The sequence below is a fragment of the Salvia splendens genome, chromosome 3 (genome assembly GCF_004379255.2).
Source record: "Salvia splendens isolate huo1 chromosome 3, SspV2, whole genome shotgun sequence".
NCBI classification, from domain to species: domain Eukaryota; kingdom Viridiplantae; phylum Streptophyta; class Magnoliopsida; order Lamiales; family Lamiaceae; genus Salvia; species Salvia splendens.
Genome location: NC_056034.1, coordinates 11,620,141 through 11,642,500, shown reverse-complemented (window position 1 = coordinate 11,642,500; position 22,360 = coordinate 11,620,141). Strand labels below are relative to the sequence as shown.

The following is a 22,360-nucleotide window of genomic DNA, read 5'->3' as shown; positions in this document are numbered from 1 at the left end:
TCGCCCCTCTCGCCACCGTCACCATCGCTGCCGCCTCCGTATCCGCCGGAACCCCCCGGTGCCCCCCCCCCGGTCTTCAAATCGTCACGCATGCTCACGAGCATTGCGCTAAGAAAACTCTTCTCCTCGGGGTCCGTCGCCGTCCGCCATTCGGCTAACGTCTTGGCTATCTGAGCGCGCGTTTGTTGACGCGCGAAGAATTTGAGATCCTCTGTCGACTGGCCAAGGGGGATGCCGATTGTACCTCCTGGGACCCCACGGTGCCCCCCGCCTCCCGTTGCGCCCGCCTTTGACTAACCAGGCGAGTTCGGCGAGCGAACGATGGCGGGGAAGGGAGCTCCTCCGCATCCTCGGGGAGGTCGTGGGAACCGCCGCTGCTGCCGCTGTAATCACCGGTATAGTTCAATTGTTGCTTCTTTGGCCAGCCAGCGTCGACACCTGCCCGAAACTTCTCGGAGTCGTTCACCACCTCGTAGCAGTTCCAGTAGTTGAACTCCTTATACAACCCGGGCTGGGGGAAGGCTTTCTCCGCTATCCTCCTGCAGTCATCCTCCATTTGGCCACTGCTCTGCATGCGGAGGGCGTTGGCGTACAAGCCCGAAAATCGGGAGACCCCAGCCCTGATTCGGTCCCACCCCTTCCGGCACTCCTCCCCGGTGCGCGGCCTCCCCTCCTGGCAAAATCTCATGTAGGCTGCAGCAATTTTGGCCCACATGTTGACAATCCTCTGATTGTTCGAAGTCAGAGGATCATCACAGACACTCACCCACACCTTGGAAAGCGCGGCGTTCTCCGCGTCCGTCCACTTCCTCCGCACCGAGGGGTCGTCCTCAACCGGCTGCGACGACTGGCCGACCCTCTTGTCCTTCCCCTTGCCCTTCTTCTTTGCTGGGCCTCGACCCCGCCCTACGCCCCCTGTTTGAACGGGAGTTTCTGAAACACCGAGAAGATCAAACCCCAACTCCTCTAAGGAGAAAGTCTCATATTGCATGAACTGCGCCTCCGTTGGGGTCGATGTGTGCGAAGAATCAGTCGAAAAATCAAAACTGGGGCGATAGACATTCCCCCCTCCGGCGTCCCTTGCGTCGCCGGTACCCCTCCCGACATCATCTGCATCCCGGGACCCCACCCCGGCATCATCTGCATCCCGGGTGTCCACCCCGGGATAGCCGGTAAACCCCCCGGCATACTCCCCCCGGGTGCCATCCCGGACATCATCTGCTGCCACGGGTACATGTTGTAGTACCCGGGCATCGAACCCCATCCACCTCCCACGGGTACCGAGGGAGTTTGAGACCCGCTCGTCACTGGAGTACCTTCGTTGTTGTTCTCCATTTCGCGTTATTGATCTTGTACAAAAATTAAGATAGAGAGAGTACTCGTTAAACAAGTGGTGTGAATGAAAATGACGTGCAAATCGCGTATATATAGTGTTTCGAAAATAAAAAAAATTAAATTCGCTCGCCGAACGCTCGCCGGTCCTGAGCCTGCAATGGCGGCGAGCGGACCGGCGAGTGCATCGGCCAGCGCTATCCGATTTTTTTGCCGAAATGACGCTCGCCGGTTCCAATGGTTCGGCGAGCAGACCGGCGAACGCCGGAAATCGGCTAGCCGGCCCGCTCGTCGCCATTGGAGATGCTCTTATAATTTATTCCATCTCGTGACTTTTGTTAGTATCTTCAGCTATATCTATGGTTTATTTATATGCCTACCCTATTTATTTGATTTGAAGTGTCAGTCGGGGTCGTTTTCGTAACTGGACATTGCTTCGTCTAATTAACTTACTACCATAATCTGTTATTTAATCTAAATTAAGAAAATGATACCCTACGTTTCACAATAATAGTCATATTTTCTCATTTTGGTTTGTTTCATAATAAAAGTTTTATTTCACTTTTATCATAAATGATAAGTAGACTCTACATTTCATCAACTTATTCTACTCACATTTTATTATAAAACTAATAAACAAGTGTGACACATATTCCATTAACTTATTCAACTCATTTTTTCTTTAAATTTTTTAAAACTCATGTTAAAACCAAATATGACTTCTATTGCGGGACTGAGGAAGTATTAATAGTACTCTATTTATTAGTGGATGATTATGATGAGATTGTTAAAATTTTAAATTTGAAACTAGTATAACAATCGGAATTTAAGTAAAACCATGTTGAATTGCTGATATCCAAATCGAGAGAGCGCAGATGAGATATTTTATTCTAGTACACTGAAAATTTCTAGTGCTCCAAAAATTTATTCTGCTGTTCTTCTTAGTGTTTTATCAATGTCATGAGTACCTATAACTTAAAACATTAATGAGATTCATAATCATCATACTTATTCAATGTCCACATTCACATATTACATCGCAAATCATTTATCTTTAAAACCAAATAGTATAACAGAATTAGTCATTTTTGTGAAAGAAATGAAAACGTTCACAGATGCCTTAATTAGTTTTTTATCTGTGCATGTTTTAATATATATTAGTAATTAGTTTTACTAATTCAAATTGACTTAGTATTTAAGATTATTGGATCATACAAAATAGTAGTAATCGACTTTAGATTAATTACAGATGTTGGGCAAAGCCTTAATAGGGTGGTCCATTTATGTTGTGGGCTGAGATAGCCCATTTAAATGGTGTAAAGGCCACGGATTATGTTACTATAATTTATAAAGAATTAAGAGCCAACTTCAGATCAACTCGGTTAAATTAAATTAAAATCTCTAAACCACGTTTAGAGCAAATAAATTGCACTTTCTTATCATGTGATGGATAATATTCCATTCAAAAATTCAAAATATTTGGTCGGTTCCTGCTTAGATCATATCACTAATTTTAAACCAAACTAACGATGAGTTGCTGTATTTCTACGAGAAAAATCGAAGACAGTAATGCAGTGACATGCAGTTTTAAATATGAACATTTAGTAATTAATTAATAGTGATACAGTTAGCATGCAGTCTGTCATTAAGCCATAAACAAGGAGCCTAATTTCACATGAGCTTCCTCTCTCCCAAGCAAAGTGTATCGAAATTCGATATGCAAGTAAGATTACAACTGTATAAACCCCAATTATTATGTACACAATCACTGACACACTCATTAAATATATATTCACTTAATTAGCTACATAAATTACCTCTTAATTACGTCTCCTTATGAAGAGGTAGAAGAGTTTTCGAAGCAAAAGCTATAAGCTAATTGCCGCGTAGCATGTGAAGTTAATTACTTAGTTAAACATCAAACTGCTCAAAACTTAAGTTAGCCCATGGTTTAATTGTGTCAAAACTAGTGAGATTTCGATCAATCACAAAATTATATCAATATTTTTCTCAATTTCACTGTGAAAGTACACATTGCACCCCAACAATCCATGTGGAAAAAGTGATGATCGATTAATTCATGTCGGGACATTAATTCGTTTAAACTTACTCTGCTACAAAGTTAAAAGGTGATTTAAAAAAAAAGAGTAACTATCTAAATATATGTTGGGGCATTTCAATTAAAACATAGATAAACGTTGAGACGACATAAACTGAATCTACAATAGTTGAGCTTTAATTTTGTGAGCCCAGTGCCAAATACATGATCAGATTATCTCGGCTGGTGGCAGACCAACTTTTGCACAAGAATTAGAATAAATATTTTAACTGAGTATTAACATATGAATTGTCTCATATTGAGAATATGGATTTATAAAAGATCAATTCAACACATAGTGAATCACCTTTAATTAACATTACCGATCGATTTTAGAGTGGAATTTTATTAGGGTTTAATAGGGATCGAATTCAGATACATTCTAATGAATGAGACCGTATCTAGTTCTTGTCAAACCGCGCCTTCCTCATGCATTAAACTCCTCATATAATAAAATTTGTTTGTAATTTCTACTTATAGACTATTATAGATGAATGAGAGGCATCAAAAACTATCCAAACTGCCTAAAGCAATTTGCATATTCAAACTCTATATCAAATATGATCATGTTGAAGAATGGCTGGTATGACCACGAGTACATCACGTGCTGCCTTATTTTCTTGTCCAGTATAAATTATTTTTTTAATGTATTATTAAAAAGTGCAATTAATAAAGTGAAAATTTTGTGATCAATTAATAATTTCATCCCCACCGCTTTTCCATGATCAGTCTATTGAGTTTCCAACACTTTGGGGCTTAACCCCTCTGTACTCAATTATATATACATACATGTATATGAATGCCCTTTATGAGCTTGTCCATGCATTATTTGCTCAGCTGGTTTCCCATCACTAATCAAAACATTTGGTGCATATATAATTACTAGTCCAATACAAAAAACTGAATCGATTTCTGTTATTTGGATATGTTGTGTGCTGCGAGATTGATAGACGAACTTTACTAGTCAATTTTACGATTTGAGCTTTTTTTATATATTTGCAAAGAAAACAAGGTGAATGCGTACGTGTGGAGACAAAGAAAACCCTTGATCACAATTACCAAGATTGACCCCTAGGGTAATTTAAAATTAGGGTTTGCAGAATGGGATGACCTTAGAGAAACGGGAAAAAGCATTATTTATTTGAATTAATCGATCGGTGAATTGGGTTTTGTGCTATCTTTACTTAAACAAGTATTGAAATTAAAATCAAGATGGGAATAATATATAGTGGTCACAGGCTTACTGGGGCTGTTAATAATAGTAAAATACTCCCTCCGTCCCGCACTACTCGCATCTTTCCTTTTGGGCACGGAGATTAAGGAATGAGTGATAGACAAAGTCAACAATTACGGCTGTAGGTATAAATTGTTACTAAAAATGGAAAGAGTGCAAATAACTTGGGACGCCCAGAAAGGAAATAAGTGCAAGTAGTGCGGGACGGAGGGAGTACTAGTTTTGGAAGAGAATATATATATATATATATATATATATATATATATATATATATATATGGCTCGACTATTTGTAATTCACGTGGGGGCTTTGACTGTTATTTTGATCCCGTACACATATATTACTTCAAAATTTAAGTGGTATATGTGAAATAGTAGTATAATATAGTTTCATCACCTCCTAGCTTATTTCATTTGAATGATTACTGATATTATTACGGAAATACTTATACAGTTATACTCACGAGTCACCAATACAATATATGCTCGGTTATTCACGAATAAATTTATCATTTTGAAATAAAACTTCTCCCAACCCCTAAAAAGTGGAGTATCATATTTAGAATGCTATAGAAATATGATGTTTGCTTTCCCATTTGAGCATGTCCTCACTAATTTCCACATATTCTTTAGTTGTTCGATTTTTCGCACTATATTAATAAGGGGGGGAAACTATATATATACTCCATTTTTAACTAAACATTTAATAATTCTTTCTATTACTAGATCACCAAAGATGAAGTAATTCAATTCTATATATACTAGTTCTATTCTTCAACTTCGAACCTCGTCTTTCTCAAAAATATGTCGTACCAACTTCAGTATTTCCCAAAGGGGATGAATTTCTATCTATTTGAACACATTCCATAAGAATCTTTTGCAATTTACAAGTATACATGCAATATTATAATATGTCCATGTTCGACTTCCACCAAGTGGAGATATTTGTGGAATTATCCTACCAAATATGTACAACGTTGCTTTAGCTTATTTACTTGTTTGGATTTATTATTATATTCTAATTACTATGAATATGTTTGAATTTTCATTTGTAAATATCTTCATTGTGAAGACTCTTTTGGGTGAATAGTTTTGCAACAATTGAATCCGTCAATCCGTGATCTATCGCTAAGTAGAATCTTGCGGTGTCCCAACTTAGCCACTTGAGATAGTTGGTCCGATCGACATACCTAAACGGCTATCTATGATTACGACGCCCTTAATTATGCATCTTGCTTTTTTTTTCAAGTTGACTACCGTGATTGTAAGTGAGTGTGATGTCTAGTCAAAAGCAATTTTAGTGAAATAATTGTTGTCATCAACCTTGAACAAAAAGTAGTTAAGATGTGCAACACTAAGTAGGACTCAATGGAATTAAGCCCCAGTTGTTTTATTGCCGGGTTTAGTTGGTTTCAACAAATTAATAAATTCGGAAAATGACGATTTTTATTCTAAAATAGGAATAAATACGTATATATGATTGGTTCCTAAACGATTAATCATTATCCTATCATCAGCATATTTGCAAGGCAGTTCGCAAATTATGGAAATATGTAGGCTGATTGAATTGCAAGGCCACCCATTATGTTGGTGGGTGGAGTCTACGCTGATAATAGGATAAGTGTAGGCTGATTTATAGCTATAAATTAGTGGCCAAATAATGTTGGTTTCTGGAATTACAATATATAAACAGGGCGTAATACAACTCAAAATAAGGAATACAAAAGAACAGACTGAAACGGAAATACAACGGAAAAAAGCGAAACAAAAAAATCGTAAATTGTCATCATTGCGAGGCTGTAACCGCCGACCTTTACAAGCCGTTACGAGAGCTGAGAGGTTGATCCTGGACGGACGTATCGGGACACGCTGCGCGTCTAGGTTCGTTCACGACGTGGACTTCATCACGTGTCAGCCACGTTGGCTTTACCGCGTCATACTGACGAGGTGTCATCCCGCTTGGCTTGCTGACGTGGAAACAGTGGTGGTCTAAAAAGAACTAGACCAGCCTCGGGTCGAACCCAAGAATCGAGCTCCACGACCAGGCCCAAAGAACAGTCCAAGGACCAATTGCCAAGATCCAAGGACACGGGCACGGGCTCGCGGCGACGGGGCGCGCGTGTGGGTTCTATAGCCCATCTTAGTCCATTATAATTATTACATGTAATAATCCTTCTTATTAAGTATAACTGAAAATATAACAACTAATGATCGGAATTTATGATGAATTTAAATTGTACAAATACCTTATCCGTACTAATTAAGTATCTCCCACTTCAAATCATGCAACGCTACTTGGGCATTGAGTCACTATCGCATGATTAGAACTCCAATTTGACACTAAAAAGAAGTATAATAAAGTTGGAGCTACTTTGTTAGACTAGAGTATCAAAAAACTAGTTTCGTAATCGTAAATGAATTTTATCGGACTTCAAGATAGAATTAATCTGTTTAAATTGACAAATTAATGACCAAGTCATGTTTTAATTATTAGTACTACAACTAATCTCTTACATTAGGTCATAAATTTATACTAATTCACCGAGCTATCAATTGAGCATTGAAATTGATATTGAATCATGGGTGAACAAGTTGACCTATTACTAAACTTTTGCCGAGAAAAAACTTTAATCTACATTTCAGTGAATAAAAATTTAAAAATTCAAAATTTTATTCTTGACTTTAATCTACAAATTAAAGCGCCACAAATACACATACACACACACACATACCATTTTGGTGAGCAGTAGCACAAGCAATTAAATAAAACGATTTTCCAATGTCGATATGAATAATAAAATGAAAGTAGGCAAGGAATCCCAAGTGGAGGTGGGCCCACGGGAGGAAATGTCCGGTGCGGTAGGGAGCACTGCACGCACTTTTGTACCCCCACAGTTGCTTCTTTACTCGACCAATATCTTAATTCTCAATTTCTTACACCACTATAAATCAACCCCTTCTCTTCAACCAAACCAACCAAACCAAACCAAACCCTCTCTTTGTTTTCTCTCTCTAGCAAGAAAGCAAGAAAATGAAAATGAGCAGCAGCAGCAGCAGCAGCAACAGCAAGAGAAGAATTTCGAGCAGAGGAATTGCAGGAGTGTTGAGAGAGCAAAGAGCTCGACTCTACATCATCCGACGCTGCGTTGTCATGCTTCTTTGCTATCATGATTAATTCTTCTTCTTCTTCGTCTTCTTTTTCTTTTTTGGTTAGAGTGTAAATAAATAGAGAAGCTAGCTAGCGGCGAAAGAGGGAGGCCATATAATTAGTAAATCGGCACAGTTTTGTAGTACTACTAATCTTGATCTTAATTGGCATTTACATATATGTGCCTACCTTGTTGTATACACGTATTATGATCAAATATTAAGATTGATTTAATTCATCATTTTGGCTTGCATTTCTTTACTTTATTCATTCTTGCAAGCTCTAGTCTAATGAGGCGGCTATGTTACACAATTTTGTGAAAATTAGTAGATGTGGATCAGATTCAATTCAAGAACAAATTTTTTATATTTTTTTCATATTTTTGGAGCAGATTTGTTATGTCTGACAAGATGAAGGATGGGTTGCTGAGTTCGTGTGATATTTTTCCTTTTTTTACTTGAATAATAGTAATCGCCTTTTTTTCTTCTACTGAATTTTTTGGTTTGCAGAAAAAATCCCAAAAATGTGTCAGAAGAAAAATAGATTTTTTATTCTTTAAGTGATAGAATATAATTTATGCAGATCAATCCTCTGAGAAGTGTGCGTTTATGTGTGTCTTCTTATTTTTCGAGTTTATGCTTGATTCTCATTATTTTTATTTTTTACTACTTTTTTTTGTCGACAACGTCCCTTTTTATGGATTATTATACTAGGATTTATAAATATAGGGTGTGTTATTTTTGGAGGGATCGTTCGAATTCATTTACAAATAAAATAATTTTTCACTTTTACCGGTAAATTAAGATTTAAATAATGTATAGATTAAATATTCAAAGAATTACACAATCAAAGCACGTAGTTAATTTTTTTACATAAAAAGAGCTTCTTTAATATGAGTATATCACAAATCCGAAGCTCTAAATACCAAGGAATTAAAAATACCAATTTTTTCAGGTAGAGTAGAAATATCTATAGACATTATGAGCACGTTTTCTCACGAAAATATGTGCTATGAATTTTCTAACACTTCACTAGCACGCTTTAATACTACTTAGAAAAGGTTTTCAAACTTACAATACATTCCATTTAAAAGTGATTAATTAGATAACCACATTCCATTTAAAAGTGATTAATTAGATAACCAATAATCCAAAAGGCAAGATTTTAATAATTATTTAATTTCTTATGATTATCCGGTAATATAATAGTATAATACCATAAATTTGTGAAAGCGACTTATACTATGAATATGATTGCAAATTCAACCACGCCTTTTCAATCAAAATGGTTTTTGATTAATTCTACTTAGAAAATGTCTTGAAACATTTGTATATACATTACAAAAGTGATTAACTAGATAACCAACAATCCAAAAGGCAAGATTTTGGTAATTATTTCTCATGATTATCCTACCATAAATCATCAGAGCGACTTATACTATGATTGCAAATCAAACCACGCTTTTTCAATTAAAAATAAATTTTGCTTAACTTTTTCGCAGTCATCCAATAAGCACGTAAAAAAAGCGTGCTAATTAATTATATCTTCTAGATACGAAAATAATCATATGCTTATTCGTCGTCTTTTTTGGGTGCCTATAGCTTTAGCAACAAAGGCATGCTAATCAACCACTTGATTATAGTATATACTCCCTCCGTCCCGCTTTAGCAGTCTCAATCACTTTTGAGCACTCATTTTATAAAAATGATAATAAATAGTGAAAGTGAAGAAACGGTAAAGTAAAAGAGAGAATAATGTAGACAAGACTCTTCACTACATTATTCTCTCTCTTACTTTACCGTTTCTTCACTTTAACTATTTATTATTATTTTTACAAAACGAATGCTCAAAAGTAACTAGAACTGCTAAAGTGGGACGGAGGGAGTATTAATTACGAGAGAAAAATCGTTGTTAGGTTTGGCTGTTTTTATTTTAGTTAGTTTGTCCATTTCTGATTATTGAATATTATCAGAAACATAAAACGTCTTTTGATGATTGCCTAAACTTACCTTGATTCATGTCATTAGAAACAAATCTCATTTAATTTTTGTTTAATTTTGTTTGTCGGCATCAACAAAGCTATCCAACTAAGCAAATCAACCGTGAATATATATGGACGGCAAATTATATGTGATTTTAACATAAGTTTTGGACTCATTAGTAAAAATGTCCCAATCTTTGAAAACTGTAGTATCAATTTGATAATCAATCAATTTGATTTCTAATGACGTGTAATTTTGATACAAATCGAATAGACGAGTTCAAAAGTGTTGTTTAAAAAAATTAATTTTACCCCCAAACAAAATGGATGAAACATACAAACTATTTGAGTGTGTGAGTTGGCATTAAAGATACTCCTAATACACTGAAAACTCTTAAAATTAGGTTTGTTTCATTAATGAAGAGTGTATAACGGAGAGATTTATTTAATCCAAAAGACACGTACATGTGTCTTCGTGTCACGTAATAATAAGATCTTCTGTTAGTAGTAGTATTATTTTATCAAATGATAAGAATAGTAATAAAGGGTATGCGTAGCTTATAATATCCTAACAAACTACAAAAATAAATAGTGATACAAACAAAAAGTGATCAAAGCATTGAACACAGGCATAATATGGAAAACACTATAGCTTGAGTTTGGTCAGCATGGTACTCGTTTTGTGGGCCTTCCAAGCCCATATTTTTTTATTCATTTTAAAATTAATATTAACACCAACAATCCAAACTAGTACTATGATTTGTATAATATCTTCTAGAAGAAAATATTCAAAAGTGTGCAAATTGCATTGGTCAGCTTGATAAGTTGCTTCATTAATCTGTCTTTTAATGTCTAATTCTTTGGACTCAATATAAACAAAAACATAAATATACTGTTAGAACTAAAAAAAAGAGGCGGAAAAAGACAATAATGTGATGAGCGGAGAGAAAATAGCTTCACAAAATAAAGCCAAAATTCAGCCGACAATATGTGCTGACTCATTTTGTCACCTTGTCTCTTCCACGTGCAATTCTTATCTACTTGACCCAATGCCCCTCTCAATAATTCTCTTTTTTCACTTTCTTTATTTTTACTGTCTTTTTTTTACCACCAAAAATTTGCCCACCTAAATAAAGAGTAAATGTCATACATGTAGTACATAGTCGATTAATTATAAAGTGAATCGTTTATGTACAACTATATTTATGTAGCCCTTTGTTAAGGACATAATTCCTTAACGTCGATTTCCACGCAAAATAAAAAAAGAGGTGTCGTCGTTTGTCGAGCGCCAAACGTTGGGTCGTGACTTGGACGGCAAAAATTGCAGCTGAGCGCGAGAAGTTCTCGTCGGCAGCGATAGAGAAATAGAATTTTGTGATTCAAGCCAAGTTGGGCGAAATACTGATTTCATTAATTGGTTGAATGAATAAAAAGATAACAATCTATCCTATTTATAATACTAGAACTACTACCCTAACTTATTGAACAAGAAACAAATATATAAAAAGATATTCAAATACCTAATATATCTAAACAAAATAATAATATTAATATATCTAAACAAAATAATAATATTAGAAGTACTCGTATCAACTCCCCCACGGTTAAAATCCACCTTGTCCTCAAGGTGGGAACCACGAACCAAGGACGAGAGTTGAAAGCAAAAGCTTTAGCTAGACGTCTCCTCCTGGATCAAACACATATCGAACAGCTGAATGTCTCCCTTTATCACCTCCAAGAATGCTCAAATATGGCGTGTCATTGCACGGAGGGATGAATCGTGTATCGACGTCGAGTGATGTCGAACGATGAACAATACTTGGTACATTGCCATCAAAGAAATCCACGTAGAAATAGGCAGTTATCCTTACACCAGTGCAAACACTTCCTCTCTTAAACCAACAATTCGTAACATCCGTCGATGACATTTGAGCAACATTGAACGATGCGATTATCTTCTCCACTTCACCAATAGAACCATCCTCCTCTTTATCTTCTAGCAATGTCTCCTCCTTTTCACCAATCTTCTCATCATATACCCCAACGAGCACTTGCGGTGACTCATTGTCGTTCTTGACAATCCCTTTGTTCTTGACGAACTCTCCAGGGGACTCGTTGTTTGGAACATCAAGAGGAGCGCCATCATTGTGAACATCGGTAATGTCATTAGGAACATCATCACCGAATACTATTGTGGGAGTATTATCAGTTTTCTCTTCGGCTAAATTCTCATCTTGAATGTTCTCCTCAAACACCTCCCCATCATCCGCATAACAGAGAATGCGTTGTTTACACACATGTCCCATCACCCATTTCTCGGGACAGTGCCAGCAGAGACCCAACCTGGACCGTTCTGACTTCTCCGCCTGGGAGACCCGTATTAGCGGCAGGCGTGGCTGCTCCGGAGTTTGACTGGTCACACGTGCGGGCTGACTGTACAGGTCCCGCGTTGGCTTTTCGATGGAGTAGCGGGGCTAGTGGGAGGCGGGCTGGACTCGCGCTCTCACCTCCTCCCGAGGGCGAGGCCGGTCCCAGCACGTCTCCGAGCGTAGGGCCCGGTCAACGGTCGGGTAGCCGCGGTCCTGCTGTTGCACTGGTGGGTCCCAGCACGTTGGGCGGTGCCGCTGCGTTGCGGTTGTCGGGTAGCGATCAAACCCTAATTGGGTCTGATGATCTCCGCGATCAGATAGGTGGCCACCCCCCTCGACGTAGCCACCGCGGTGTCGGGGCCAAGCGTCTTGCGCGCGATCGCGGCACCCGATGGTCTGGTATCTCGGCCGTGGGCGACGATCAGGTGGATCCAAGTGGTGTGAGACGTAGGGTGATTCTGGATCAGGCAACGACGGCGGGCGGAGTACTTCCACCCGGCTGCTCGGAGGGTCCCAACTGGTTACACGGCGAGGTTGGGCCAGCTGGTAGGGACGGAATGGCTGTGTGGCCTGAGGGAAGTCGTATTGACGACGGCGATAGCCGGCGTAGTCGTATGACATGTTGACGGACTGAATCGTGGTTGCGGTAGAAATTGTGGTGATTTATTTGGGGATATGGATGAACGCAGACGGAGGATGCTGAGCTCTGGATGAAAGCACCAGTTGTTAAGGACATAATTCCTTAACGTCGATTTCCACGCAAAATCAAGAACGAGGTGTCGTCGTTTGTCGAGCGCCCAACATTGGGTCGTGACTTGGACGGCAAAAATTGCAGCTGAGCGCGAGAAGTTCTCGTCGGCAGCGATAGAGAAATAGAATTTTGTGATTCAAGCCAAGTTGGGCGAAATACTGATTTCATTAATTGGTTGAATGAATAAAAAGATAACAATTTAGCCTATTTATAATACTAGAACTACTACCCTAACTTAATGAACAAGAAACAAATATATGAAAAGATATGTAAATACCTAATATATCTAAACAAAATAATAATATTAATATATCTAAACAAAATAATAATATTAGAATTACTCGTATCACCCTTCTGCCATATGGTACTCAACCATAAGGTAATTAAACTAGTGATCGTCATGGTAAATTTGTTTCTCCTCAAATGATTGAGATGTCACATTCTAAGCAAATTCAAAATATCCCAAGTTTTAAATATGCATATTGATATAGCCACTATTACAATCATTTATAGTACATGACAATTTTACACGCATCCCCCACGCCCATATATAGAGAGGACTGGTCTAGCACCTATACATATGTAGCTTCAAAAATTTAATTTGGATGGTTTCACAAGTTGAGGGCCACTTAATTTCACACTATCATCTTACTCCAAGAATTTTATCGGCATATATAAATGATATAGTCACTTGCACAATTATTGCTACAAAAATTATGCCTTGAATTTTGGAGGTATGTGTTTATCTATATATATGGTACTCCAATAGTAACACCCTCGGGCCAATTCGTTCTAATTTTATTTTATTTATTGCTTTTTGAGGGAATAATATGTTTGCCCACCTCAACATGACTTAGTGCCTAAACAGCATTACCAACTCTTCTTAACTAATTAAGATTAAGAATAACTACTATCTGTTTGGAAACAAGCAAATGATGGTGGAATAATTTGTGACTTCGTCACATACCATGATTGACAGTTGAGTAAGATTTTGTTTTGACAACATAATCTGTTTCTTGATTTGTAGGCCTTTGATCTGAACAAGAAGCCGTTGGTAGTATTTAATTTGTTCAAGTTTCGGTTTACATTACATAAATGGAAATGAATCTGGTCTTCCAATAGTTTCAGAATTTTATGATTGAATAATATCAAATTCCCTATTTTATCCCTGTCCTCAATGCATATTCTTTTCTTGCAACAATTAAAAATAAAAAAAAAGAGTAAATATGTTTCTGAAAATTCTACAAATTATAGACCCTTCTTCAACAGAGTTCAATTTGAGTTGTTGTTTTGACTACTTCCAGTTCTAGAAGCTTTAATTTGGGCTACCAAAGTTAGGCTGCTAGATAACTCAGTCATTAGAAAATGTAGTTAATTTCATATACTAATTTAGCATCCACATCAACACCCATAGTGGAATAAATATATAGGACAAATCTGTCACTCTTGTGCAATTAAATTAAGATAATATCTATACCCATATTTACAATTAAAAATACATATTATATGTTCAACATATCCCGACTTTCTTGACCACGATTCTGTTATTTTATCGACTGAAAAATAGAGGAGCACACCTGCCCTGTGTGCGCGCAGATAGAGAGCGTTTGTTTTGAAATAAGATAATCTCACAATTTCTTGATTTTTATTACACAATTTTCCCCACCTGTATTAATTGCCCAGGTTGTGGATGTCGAAAATGTAGCAAAAAAAAATAACAGCCCTCGTTTTGGAAAGCCCTTTTGGGACACAAAGATGGCCCATTTTCATGTTATTGAACTAAGATTTCTGTGCTCCCTATCTAGTTTAGGGTACTACACCTAAATATGTCCTTTTCTCTCGACTAAAAAGTTCCCCAGCTGCCTCTCTCTCTCATGCTTGAAGACAACCTTAATGATCTGTAACACTCTCCAGGTTCATGTACTTGAACCAGTTGTCTTCGACTTTGACAACACATTATTACAAGGGATCCCACTTTTCACAACTACAGGATTAAAACAACAGCTGCGATCCCTTTCTTTCATTCAACTTGTTTCTAAGCTTAACTTCTTACAAAGATGTTAAATACAAGAAAAAGAAATCAAACAAATCGTTCAAAGTTATGTAAAGCTATACACAGAATCAACAATTTGAGCAATTTTTTTTTCTTTTTTCGTGATGGTGAAATGACTTGATAAAATTGCAGTCACCTTCGAACAAGTGTGATTACACTGGACATTAGACTTTACCTGGCTTGCCTGTGGTGTAAGTAGCTATACATCGTCATATACATGTAGCCGCTCTTCAATGTACACGCGGCAGATAGGGCATCTCTTGCACTTCTCGCAGCAGGAGCTGCACATATGGTCAGAATTATTAACGATGATGAGAAGTGAGGAGACGAGCATTGCTCATGCCAACCCATCTATCCTATGTTTTTTAGGTTTTCAAGCATTTAGGCAAATACGAGAATGGATTGACAGGTAAATAGTGATACCTGCAAAGAACGTAATGCCTGCAAGGGAGCAGGACTACGTTTATTTGATCATCAAAGCAAACTCGACACAGGATTTTTTCCTGAGAAAGTAGATGAAAAATTAGTATCCATGGGTGTTAAGCCATATAAGAGAATTAGAAATGCATAGTAGTCAAATTATTCAAATGGTTATATCTCTTAAAATACGGGACTCGTGACTGAAATAAAGTATTCCACATAAAAGATGAGAGAAATTTTGTACTCCCTAGATGAGAACAAACAGAAGTTAGGCTCACATTTAAAAGTCTTTCAAACTCCTCCTGGCTGATATTTGTTATTTCTGTTTGTGAAACGAGTGCTGATTGAAGCCTCCATATCTGAGAAAGAAGTAGCAATATCATACTGGCATTATGCAATAGTCATGTAGTATATAGGTTTGAAAATTGTAGATAGTAAAATAAAACAAATAATTTAAGGAATGATCCAAAATTCTACAAAAATTTCAAACAAAATCAATAGGTAATCACCTCCTTAGCAAGCTCAGACTTGGGCATTTTCTTGACAGTATCAGGTGAGAAGGTATTGTACCTATTAGGAACAAAGAAATTTTTTATGGCCTATCAAATGCGATCAACATGCATAAAAATTTATTGTGAAATCCTGCTATAGAAGAACATGAAACTTTCACCGCAGAAAAATACCCTGAATCCCATGAAGAATACAGCCGAGCTTGCTCTTCACGGCTTCCTTCATCAATCGACCACCATCCCAGTAACCTAAATTGAGAAAATTCCACAAAGGTTGACAACAAAGTACGTTTTTGGAAAATTGAGATCTTTTAATGATTTAAGAGTCATTACCTTGATCCACGATGTAGAAAGCCCATATAGTCATAAGCAGTAGCGGGTAATCTGAAGCTGCTTCCCGTTACAGCTTCATCATTAAGTAAGAGGGAGATTTTCTCAAAGAATCTATACACGGCGAAGAAAAATCCAGCTCCTTGCAGCAAAAGAAGAGGAGAAAACAAAAGCAGAATGGGGATATTTCTAACACCAGGAGGAGTTCCCTATAATTGAAAACTTGTAATAATGAGATTTGACTCATAATATTTGTCTTGAAAGAAATTTCTTAGCCCGACATACCTCCAAGTACATGAAGAGTATGACTTGGAAACCAATCAAAGGAATTTTCATGATATGCCCACCAATGTCTTGAAAGCTGCACATCGTGGTTTCTTGATTTTCTTCGTCGGGGGGTACCAAGACACCGTTACTCCAGGTATAAGACCTGATACTTGACGAAGATGCTGCTGCTGCTGCTGCTGTAAGATGTGAACGTCTATGAATTGCAGGATTATACCACTTGGTGCAAATAAGGAATGCAAAGCACTCTGCAACCCTGAGAATCAAAGACACAAATATAACTGTTTAACCATGCAACAGATAGGACAGTCAATAGCATAAATGAAGCTAGAATATATTATGTACCCATAATTTATGAACAGATCCCACCAACCAAGAGCATCGACATCACCTGCATATCATCTCACATGGAGTAGAAGTTGAGTACAAGTTACAGATTAATGATAAATGTTTCACAACACAAAGTAAAACAAGAAATTACTCCTATCTTATGATTTTCTGCCAAACAAGGTGATGCCTTAAATGTTCCTAAAATGGATAGTTTATGACAGAACATAATCAATGAGATTTCTTAATCGTGAGCTGAATTTACCACATAGTTTCAGAAGCGTAAATGTTGTCGCGGCAATGAAGAAGACCATTGAGATGGAAACCCAAAAGTGCTGAAGACAAAAAAAAAACATTTTAAACAGTATAAATATAGATTTTAGTGTAACTGGTCATAGATATTAGTGGCAACAGGCAATCAGTAACCAATTTTTTCCCCTAAAATTTAAATAGTTTTCTTGGCTAATCACTAAATAGCTTTAGCATATACAGTCTATACCTTAAATCCTCCTAATGATTAATTCAGAACAACAGTAACAACATCACATGTAAATGTATTCCTTTAGCAATTCCATATATTTGATTAATCTGTAAGAACATCTAGCTTCCATTGCAAAATGTTTTGTATGCTAGTCAAAAGCACATCTTAATAGATGCTTTACTTATAACTTACTGGGAGTGTCTCCCATATAGCTTCATCACTTATATTATCATCGTCTCCAGGCATAAGGGCCCTGCACATCCTGAGCAGCATAACAACAAATGAAGGAATTAATATATAGACAATCTTTCAGATAGAAGGCAATGACCAAATCAAGACTTAAGAATACCACTGTGTATACTAGGTTGGAAAAAGTATTACCTAATGTTATCAACCAAAATTGCAACCTCTAGAGCTAGCAGAGGCAGAAACACAATCTTCAAATTTACAGCTGTCATTTATCACATTACAGATAGAAACAGGATAAGTTCATTATAGAGAGAGCCTATGCGTGAAGTATATCTCTTGAATGTTTTTGCAAATATTATAAACATCGGAGCAATGAGGAAGCTTACCATATCTTTCCTCAAGATGTACACAGAGGAGAAGTTCGAAAGCAATAAGCAACGGAGCCGCCGCAACGGCATGAAAAGGCGCCCACTGTCCGTAAAAGTTTTCAAGTAATAAGTAGGGATCATGAAGTTGGAGGAGAACGAGTAAAAAATGAAGTTGGAAGAGAATATCAAAGGAGACATTAGATCAGTAAAGCATATTCATCGTACATTGCGACCGTGAGGCATAGATGGGGCAGGTAGGGAGAATCTGCCTCTTGCCACGACTGCATGAAATAACCAGATAGGAGAGAAAACCAACCTACGAAAAATTGTAAAAATACAGAATTAACTAAAAATCATATAAACATGGAGTTCAAACATGAAAGTCAAACAATTTATTCCAAAATGTACAATAGTATACTAAGATATTCATGAAAAATGTTGTCTTGTTCAAGTGGAGCTATACTGAAACAAAAGAAAAAAAGCTCTCAATCGAACAAAAAACAATTTCTAATCAACAAAAATCTTTTTTCCAATCCAAACCACCCCAGCATTTGGAGATGGAACATGGGATATATATTCCATCACTTTTCATACAAATATTTTTTGGGGAACCTTCTCTAGCTAAAGAAAACCCTTCTCTCTCTACCTCTAAACTAATACATATACGTCTGGTAAATGATAATTTAATTGATAATTGGGAGCATTTACACTTTCATCTGCACATAAACCACTTGCAAAATCATTGTGAAAAACTTATTACATATATGCAACTCAAAATACCATCACTTGTTGCTGCATTCGCCAAACTACCTCAAAAGTTTCAACCTTCAATTCTAATTAAGATAATGGAGTATTCAAAATTCCGAATTTAGATGCAACTTTTGCACCAATTTCACCAAATCATAACCCTAAATCAAAATAGCATATAAATAGGTAGTAAAACTGAATTGAGGGAAAATTATTGGCTGCAAAACAACAGTCAACCCAAACCCTAATTCAAAAGCCCTCAAATCAAAAGATATAACTCCCCACAGCTCAATTTCCAATTTTAGTCAAGCAAACAGGGCATGATCAACACCCAAAAAAACAGAGAGATAAAGAATAAGAAGAACAAGAAACATACCACCAAGAGTAGTTAACAGCATGATCAAGCTTGAGAGAGAGAATAACAGAGAAGGAGAAAAGCAACCCATGCGCCACCACCACTTGAAAAGACTTGAAAACTCTCCTCCAGCTCATCGTTTCACCAAATATGCACACAGTTACACTTAGTCAATGTTTGTATGCAATCTAACCATTGTTAAGAAACGACCGATTCAGAGAAAAAGATGCTGAAAGCTGAATGGGGGGAATAGGAAACCAATCTTTCAGACAACAACGTAAATCGCTAAGGAGGTCTTTGGATTTTCAGACGAATGTCGCTTTTGCTTTTCCATTATTTTTATTTGAGGGAAATGTCGCTTTTGCGTAATAACTGGGTATGGGTGGATTAGAGCTGCGGAAAACCCCAATTTGCCCACTGTCTTTTCGAGAAAAGGAGCGTCATATGGGGATATTATTGTCATTTCGGGAGGCGTTGTTGGGGGAGATCGTGGCTGTGAAATGGAATACATATGCCCGCCGAAAAATCTATATCTTCAATTTCGAGCCTTTCATGGCTTTGTAGTTTGTACACGACTTTCTTTCAAATAATTTATAAAAATCAATAAGTTTTCCCGTTGGAATTAATTTTTTCTAAAATCAATGGTACAACATTAAAACTAATGAGACAAATTGGTATTTTTTGAATATTATAAGACCTACAAACAAAAATCCACCTAATCAATACTTCTCGTCGCCGCCACCATTTTATTTACAGAGAAATTTCCTAGTAAAATAAAACCATTTGAAATATAGATATACAAATAGCCAACTATCAAAGTGATAAATAATAGAGTATGTGTCAGAAGAGAATTACGACACGAAACCAGTGAGAATTTAGCAATAAAATAGATTTAGAATTATATAAATATAATACACCTAGAGACATGGAGGCCTATTAGCTCAGTTGGTTAGAGCGTCGTGCTAATAACGCGAAGGTCGCAGGTTCGAAACCTGCATGGGCCAATTATGTTTTTACTTCGTACTATTTCAGTCCACTTTTTCAATTTTAACTTTATTTTCCTGCACTCATTTGCATTTGACGGCCTCCACTTTTTTAATCGCGCAGTGTACATATAAAACGCAACGAAGAAAATTTTTTACTACTATTATTTATTTAATTTAAACTATATATCCTATTGTATCTGCAACAAAGATCCAAAAATAAGGAAGTGGAGTGCAAAATCTAGGCACGGGTGTTCATTTTGTTCTACTGAATGTATATTACAATTATGATTATAACATTGTGTGCTTATGATTTTCTTCCCATAAATGTGTATATATATAGTTAATTTTTGTTGTTGTGCAATTCTACATCATGTATATATTGCGCAATAGGGGAGTGATCAATTGTTAACTCATTATTTAATTGCTAACTACAACTAATTTAAGATCATAAGATTTTAGAAATCTTGTGGTCTAAAATTTGCCACGTGTAATTTTTGTTTTTATTAATTAAATTGAAAAAGATAAAAAAAACTACCAAATTAGGGTTTTAGATGAAAATGTCAATATAATGTTTTGAAAATATCAACACAATGCTTTGAGAATGTTAACACATTGCTTATATTGACATTCTACATGTATTATATTGACATATTTTATATACTATGTTGACATTTGTTGCTGTACAAAAAAATTGAAATTTTTTGATTTTTTTTTAATTTTAACATCGGAACATATGCAAGTGAGATCTCGTTAGAATCCTTATGAAATTATCTTTAATTTGATATATGTTGTGTAAAAACATAATTTAAATCGAGAAAGTTATATACGTTTTAAAGTTATGAGATATTTTTCAAAAGTTAATTATAACTAATTTATTGTAAATTGACATTAATACTCTTATTGACGTTTTTGGTTGATCGTATTGACATTTCATGACATATAATCTAGGCTCTTGATTTGAATATCTAATGGCTCTTATTTAATTGTAGTTAACAATTAAGTATTGAGTTAGCAATATAACACTCCCTTGCATAATATATATTGTACGTACATTGTATTTGTACAAGATTCAAACATCACTTAAGTTTTGTGCATTGTACAAGATTCAAGTATCACCTTAGGGATTATGATTTATACTCATTAGTCATTTCTATATATATATTATTAGAAGTTTAGAGCACAATTAAGTTGATAATGGATTTTTTTTTCAATCTCATTATTTCAAGTATGTGTTGAAGTTTAATATGCATTCCGGCTCACATGTATGGGGCACTTTCAGTTGTTGTCCTAATTCAATTTAATACTAGTAATCATGTTTCTTTTATATATAGAAGAGACCTTTTAAAGGAATGAATGCCCATATTTTAAAAAAAGTACCTATACATTAAAATCGTACTAATAAGGGAAAACTCTATTTAATTAGGAATAAACTCCGTTTAAGAATAAAAGATATAGTTCATCACTTAAATTGGTTGACTCAAATGTTTCTTTGACCACATATATATTGCTGTATTTGGTTTTTATAACCTTTATTTATATATCTTGCGTGCATTATAAAACTAGTAAAAATATAAAAAAAAATCATCGAGGAAACGTCAATACGAATAATTGTGAACAATCCAAAGATATTCCTCTATGGCCATGTTTGGTTGGCGGGAAAGTAAAGTTGGCAAGGAATATGATTCCTAGGAAAATGAATCTCTAGAATATGATTCCTAATAACTTTACTTTCCTGTGTTTGGAGAATACCAAGATTTTAAATTTTGTATTTCATTTAAACACCAAACTAAAGATAAACTTATTATTATTTTATTTTTAAAAAGAATAATAATTTTTTTTAATAAATTATTAATTACAAATGACGACAATTATATTATTATTATATATATTATTATGATGGATAGTTTAAATATGAATCATTCATCACAATATATAATAATACAAGTATAATTATAGTTACATGGAGTATTATAATCATAAATGATTATAATAAAAATATAATAATAATAATAATTATTATTATTATTATTATTATTATTACTACTACTATTACTATTATAATATTTAAGGATATTATAATTAAATAAATTTTATAATTTAGAATTTCACTACGATTTTATTAATTATTTATTTCTAAAATAATAATTAGTATTTATTACAATATAATTTATATTATATAATTATATTTTAATTTTTTAATAAGTTATTAATTATTATTATGATAATAAAAATTATATATAAATATTATAATACAAAGTTATAATTATGATCATTTTAATTATAGTTATTTATTATTCTGAAATTAAGTATGGTTTGTAATTTAAAATTATTTTTAAAACATTGTAATAATAATAATAATAATAATAATAATAATAATAATAATAATAATAATAATAAT

The 22,360-nt window shown here is 35.5% G+C and overlaps 1 protein-coding gene and 1 non-coding gene across 2 annotated transcripts; one reads left to right on the top strand and one right to left on the bottom strand.

The window, feature by feature from the left end:
• Positions 1–14,904: 14,904 nt before the first annotated feature.
• Positions 14,905–19,321, bottom strand: LOC121794950. Its single transcript, XM_042193364.1, has 14 exons — positions 18,998–19,321; positions 18,100–18,190; positions 17,893–17,977; positions 17,699–17,768; positions 17,510–17,579; positions 17,102–17,171; positions 16,855–16,900; positions 16,510–16,765; positions 16,228–16,433; positions 16,069–16,143; positions 15,895–15,955; positions 15,664–15,744; positions 15,389–15,468; positions 14,905–15,246 (listed from the first exon to the last, which is right to left on the bottom strand). Exons 1-14 carry the CDS (start codon positions 19,111–19,113, stop codon positions 15,165–15,167), a joined length of 1,389 nt encoding a protein of 462 aa, XP_042049298.1. The 5' UTR covers positions 19,114–19,321; the 3' UTR covers positions 14,905–15,164.
• A 585-nt stretch (positions 19,322–19,906) lies between these two features.
• Positions 19,907–19,980, top strand: TRNAI-AAU. Its single transcript has one exon. It is a non-coding gene; the product is annotated as a tRNA-Ile (tRNA).
• The last annotated feature ends 2,380 nt before the right edge of the window (positions 19,981–22,360 follow it).

What these genes read in the sequence shown, in the direction of transcription:
- LOC121794950 (XM_042193364.1), bottom strand. Translation starts at nt 19,113, where the DNA reads ATGAGCTGGAGGAGAGTTTTCAAGTCTTTTCAAGTGGTGGTGGCGCAT. An exon ending in CTATGCCTCACGGTCGCAAT is followed by an intron (nt 17,978 to 18,099) that starts GTACGATGAATA and finishes TTTTACGGACAG; the next exon opens with TGGGCGCCTTTTCATGCCGT. An exon ending in CTATATGGGAGACACTCCCA is followed by an intron (nt 17,172 to 17,509) that starts GTAAGTTATAAG and finishes TTTTGTCTTCAG; the next exon opens with CACTTTTGGGTTTCCATCTC.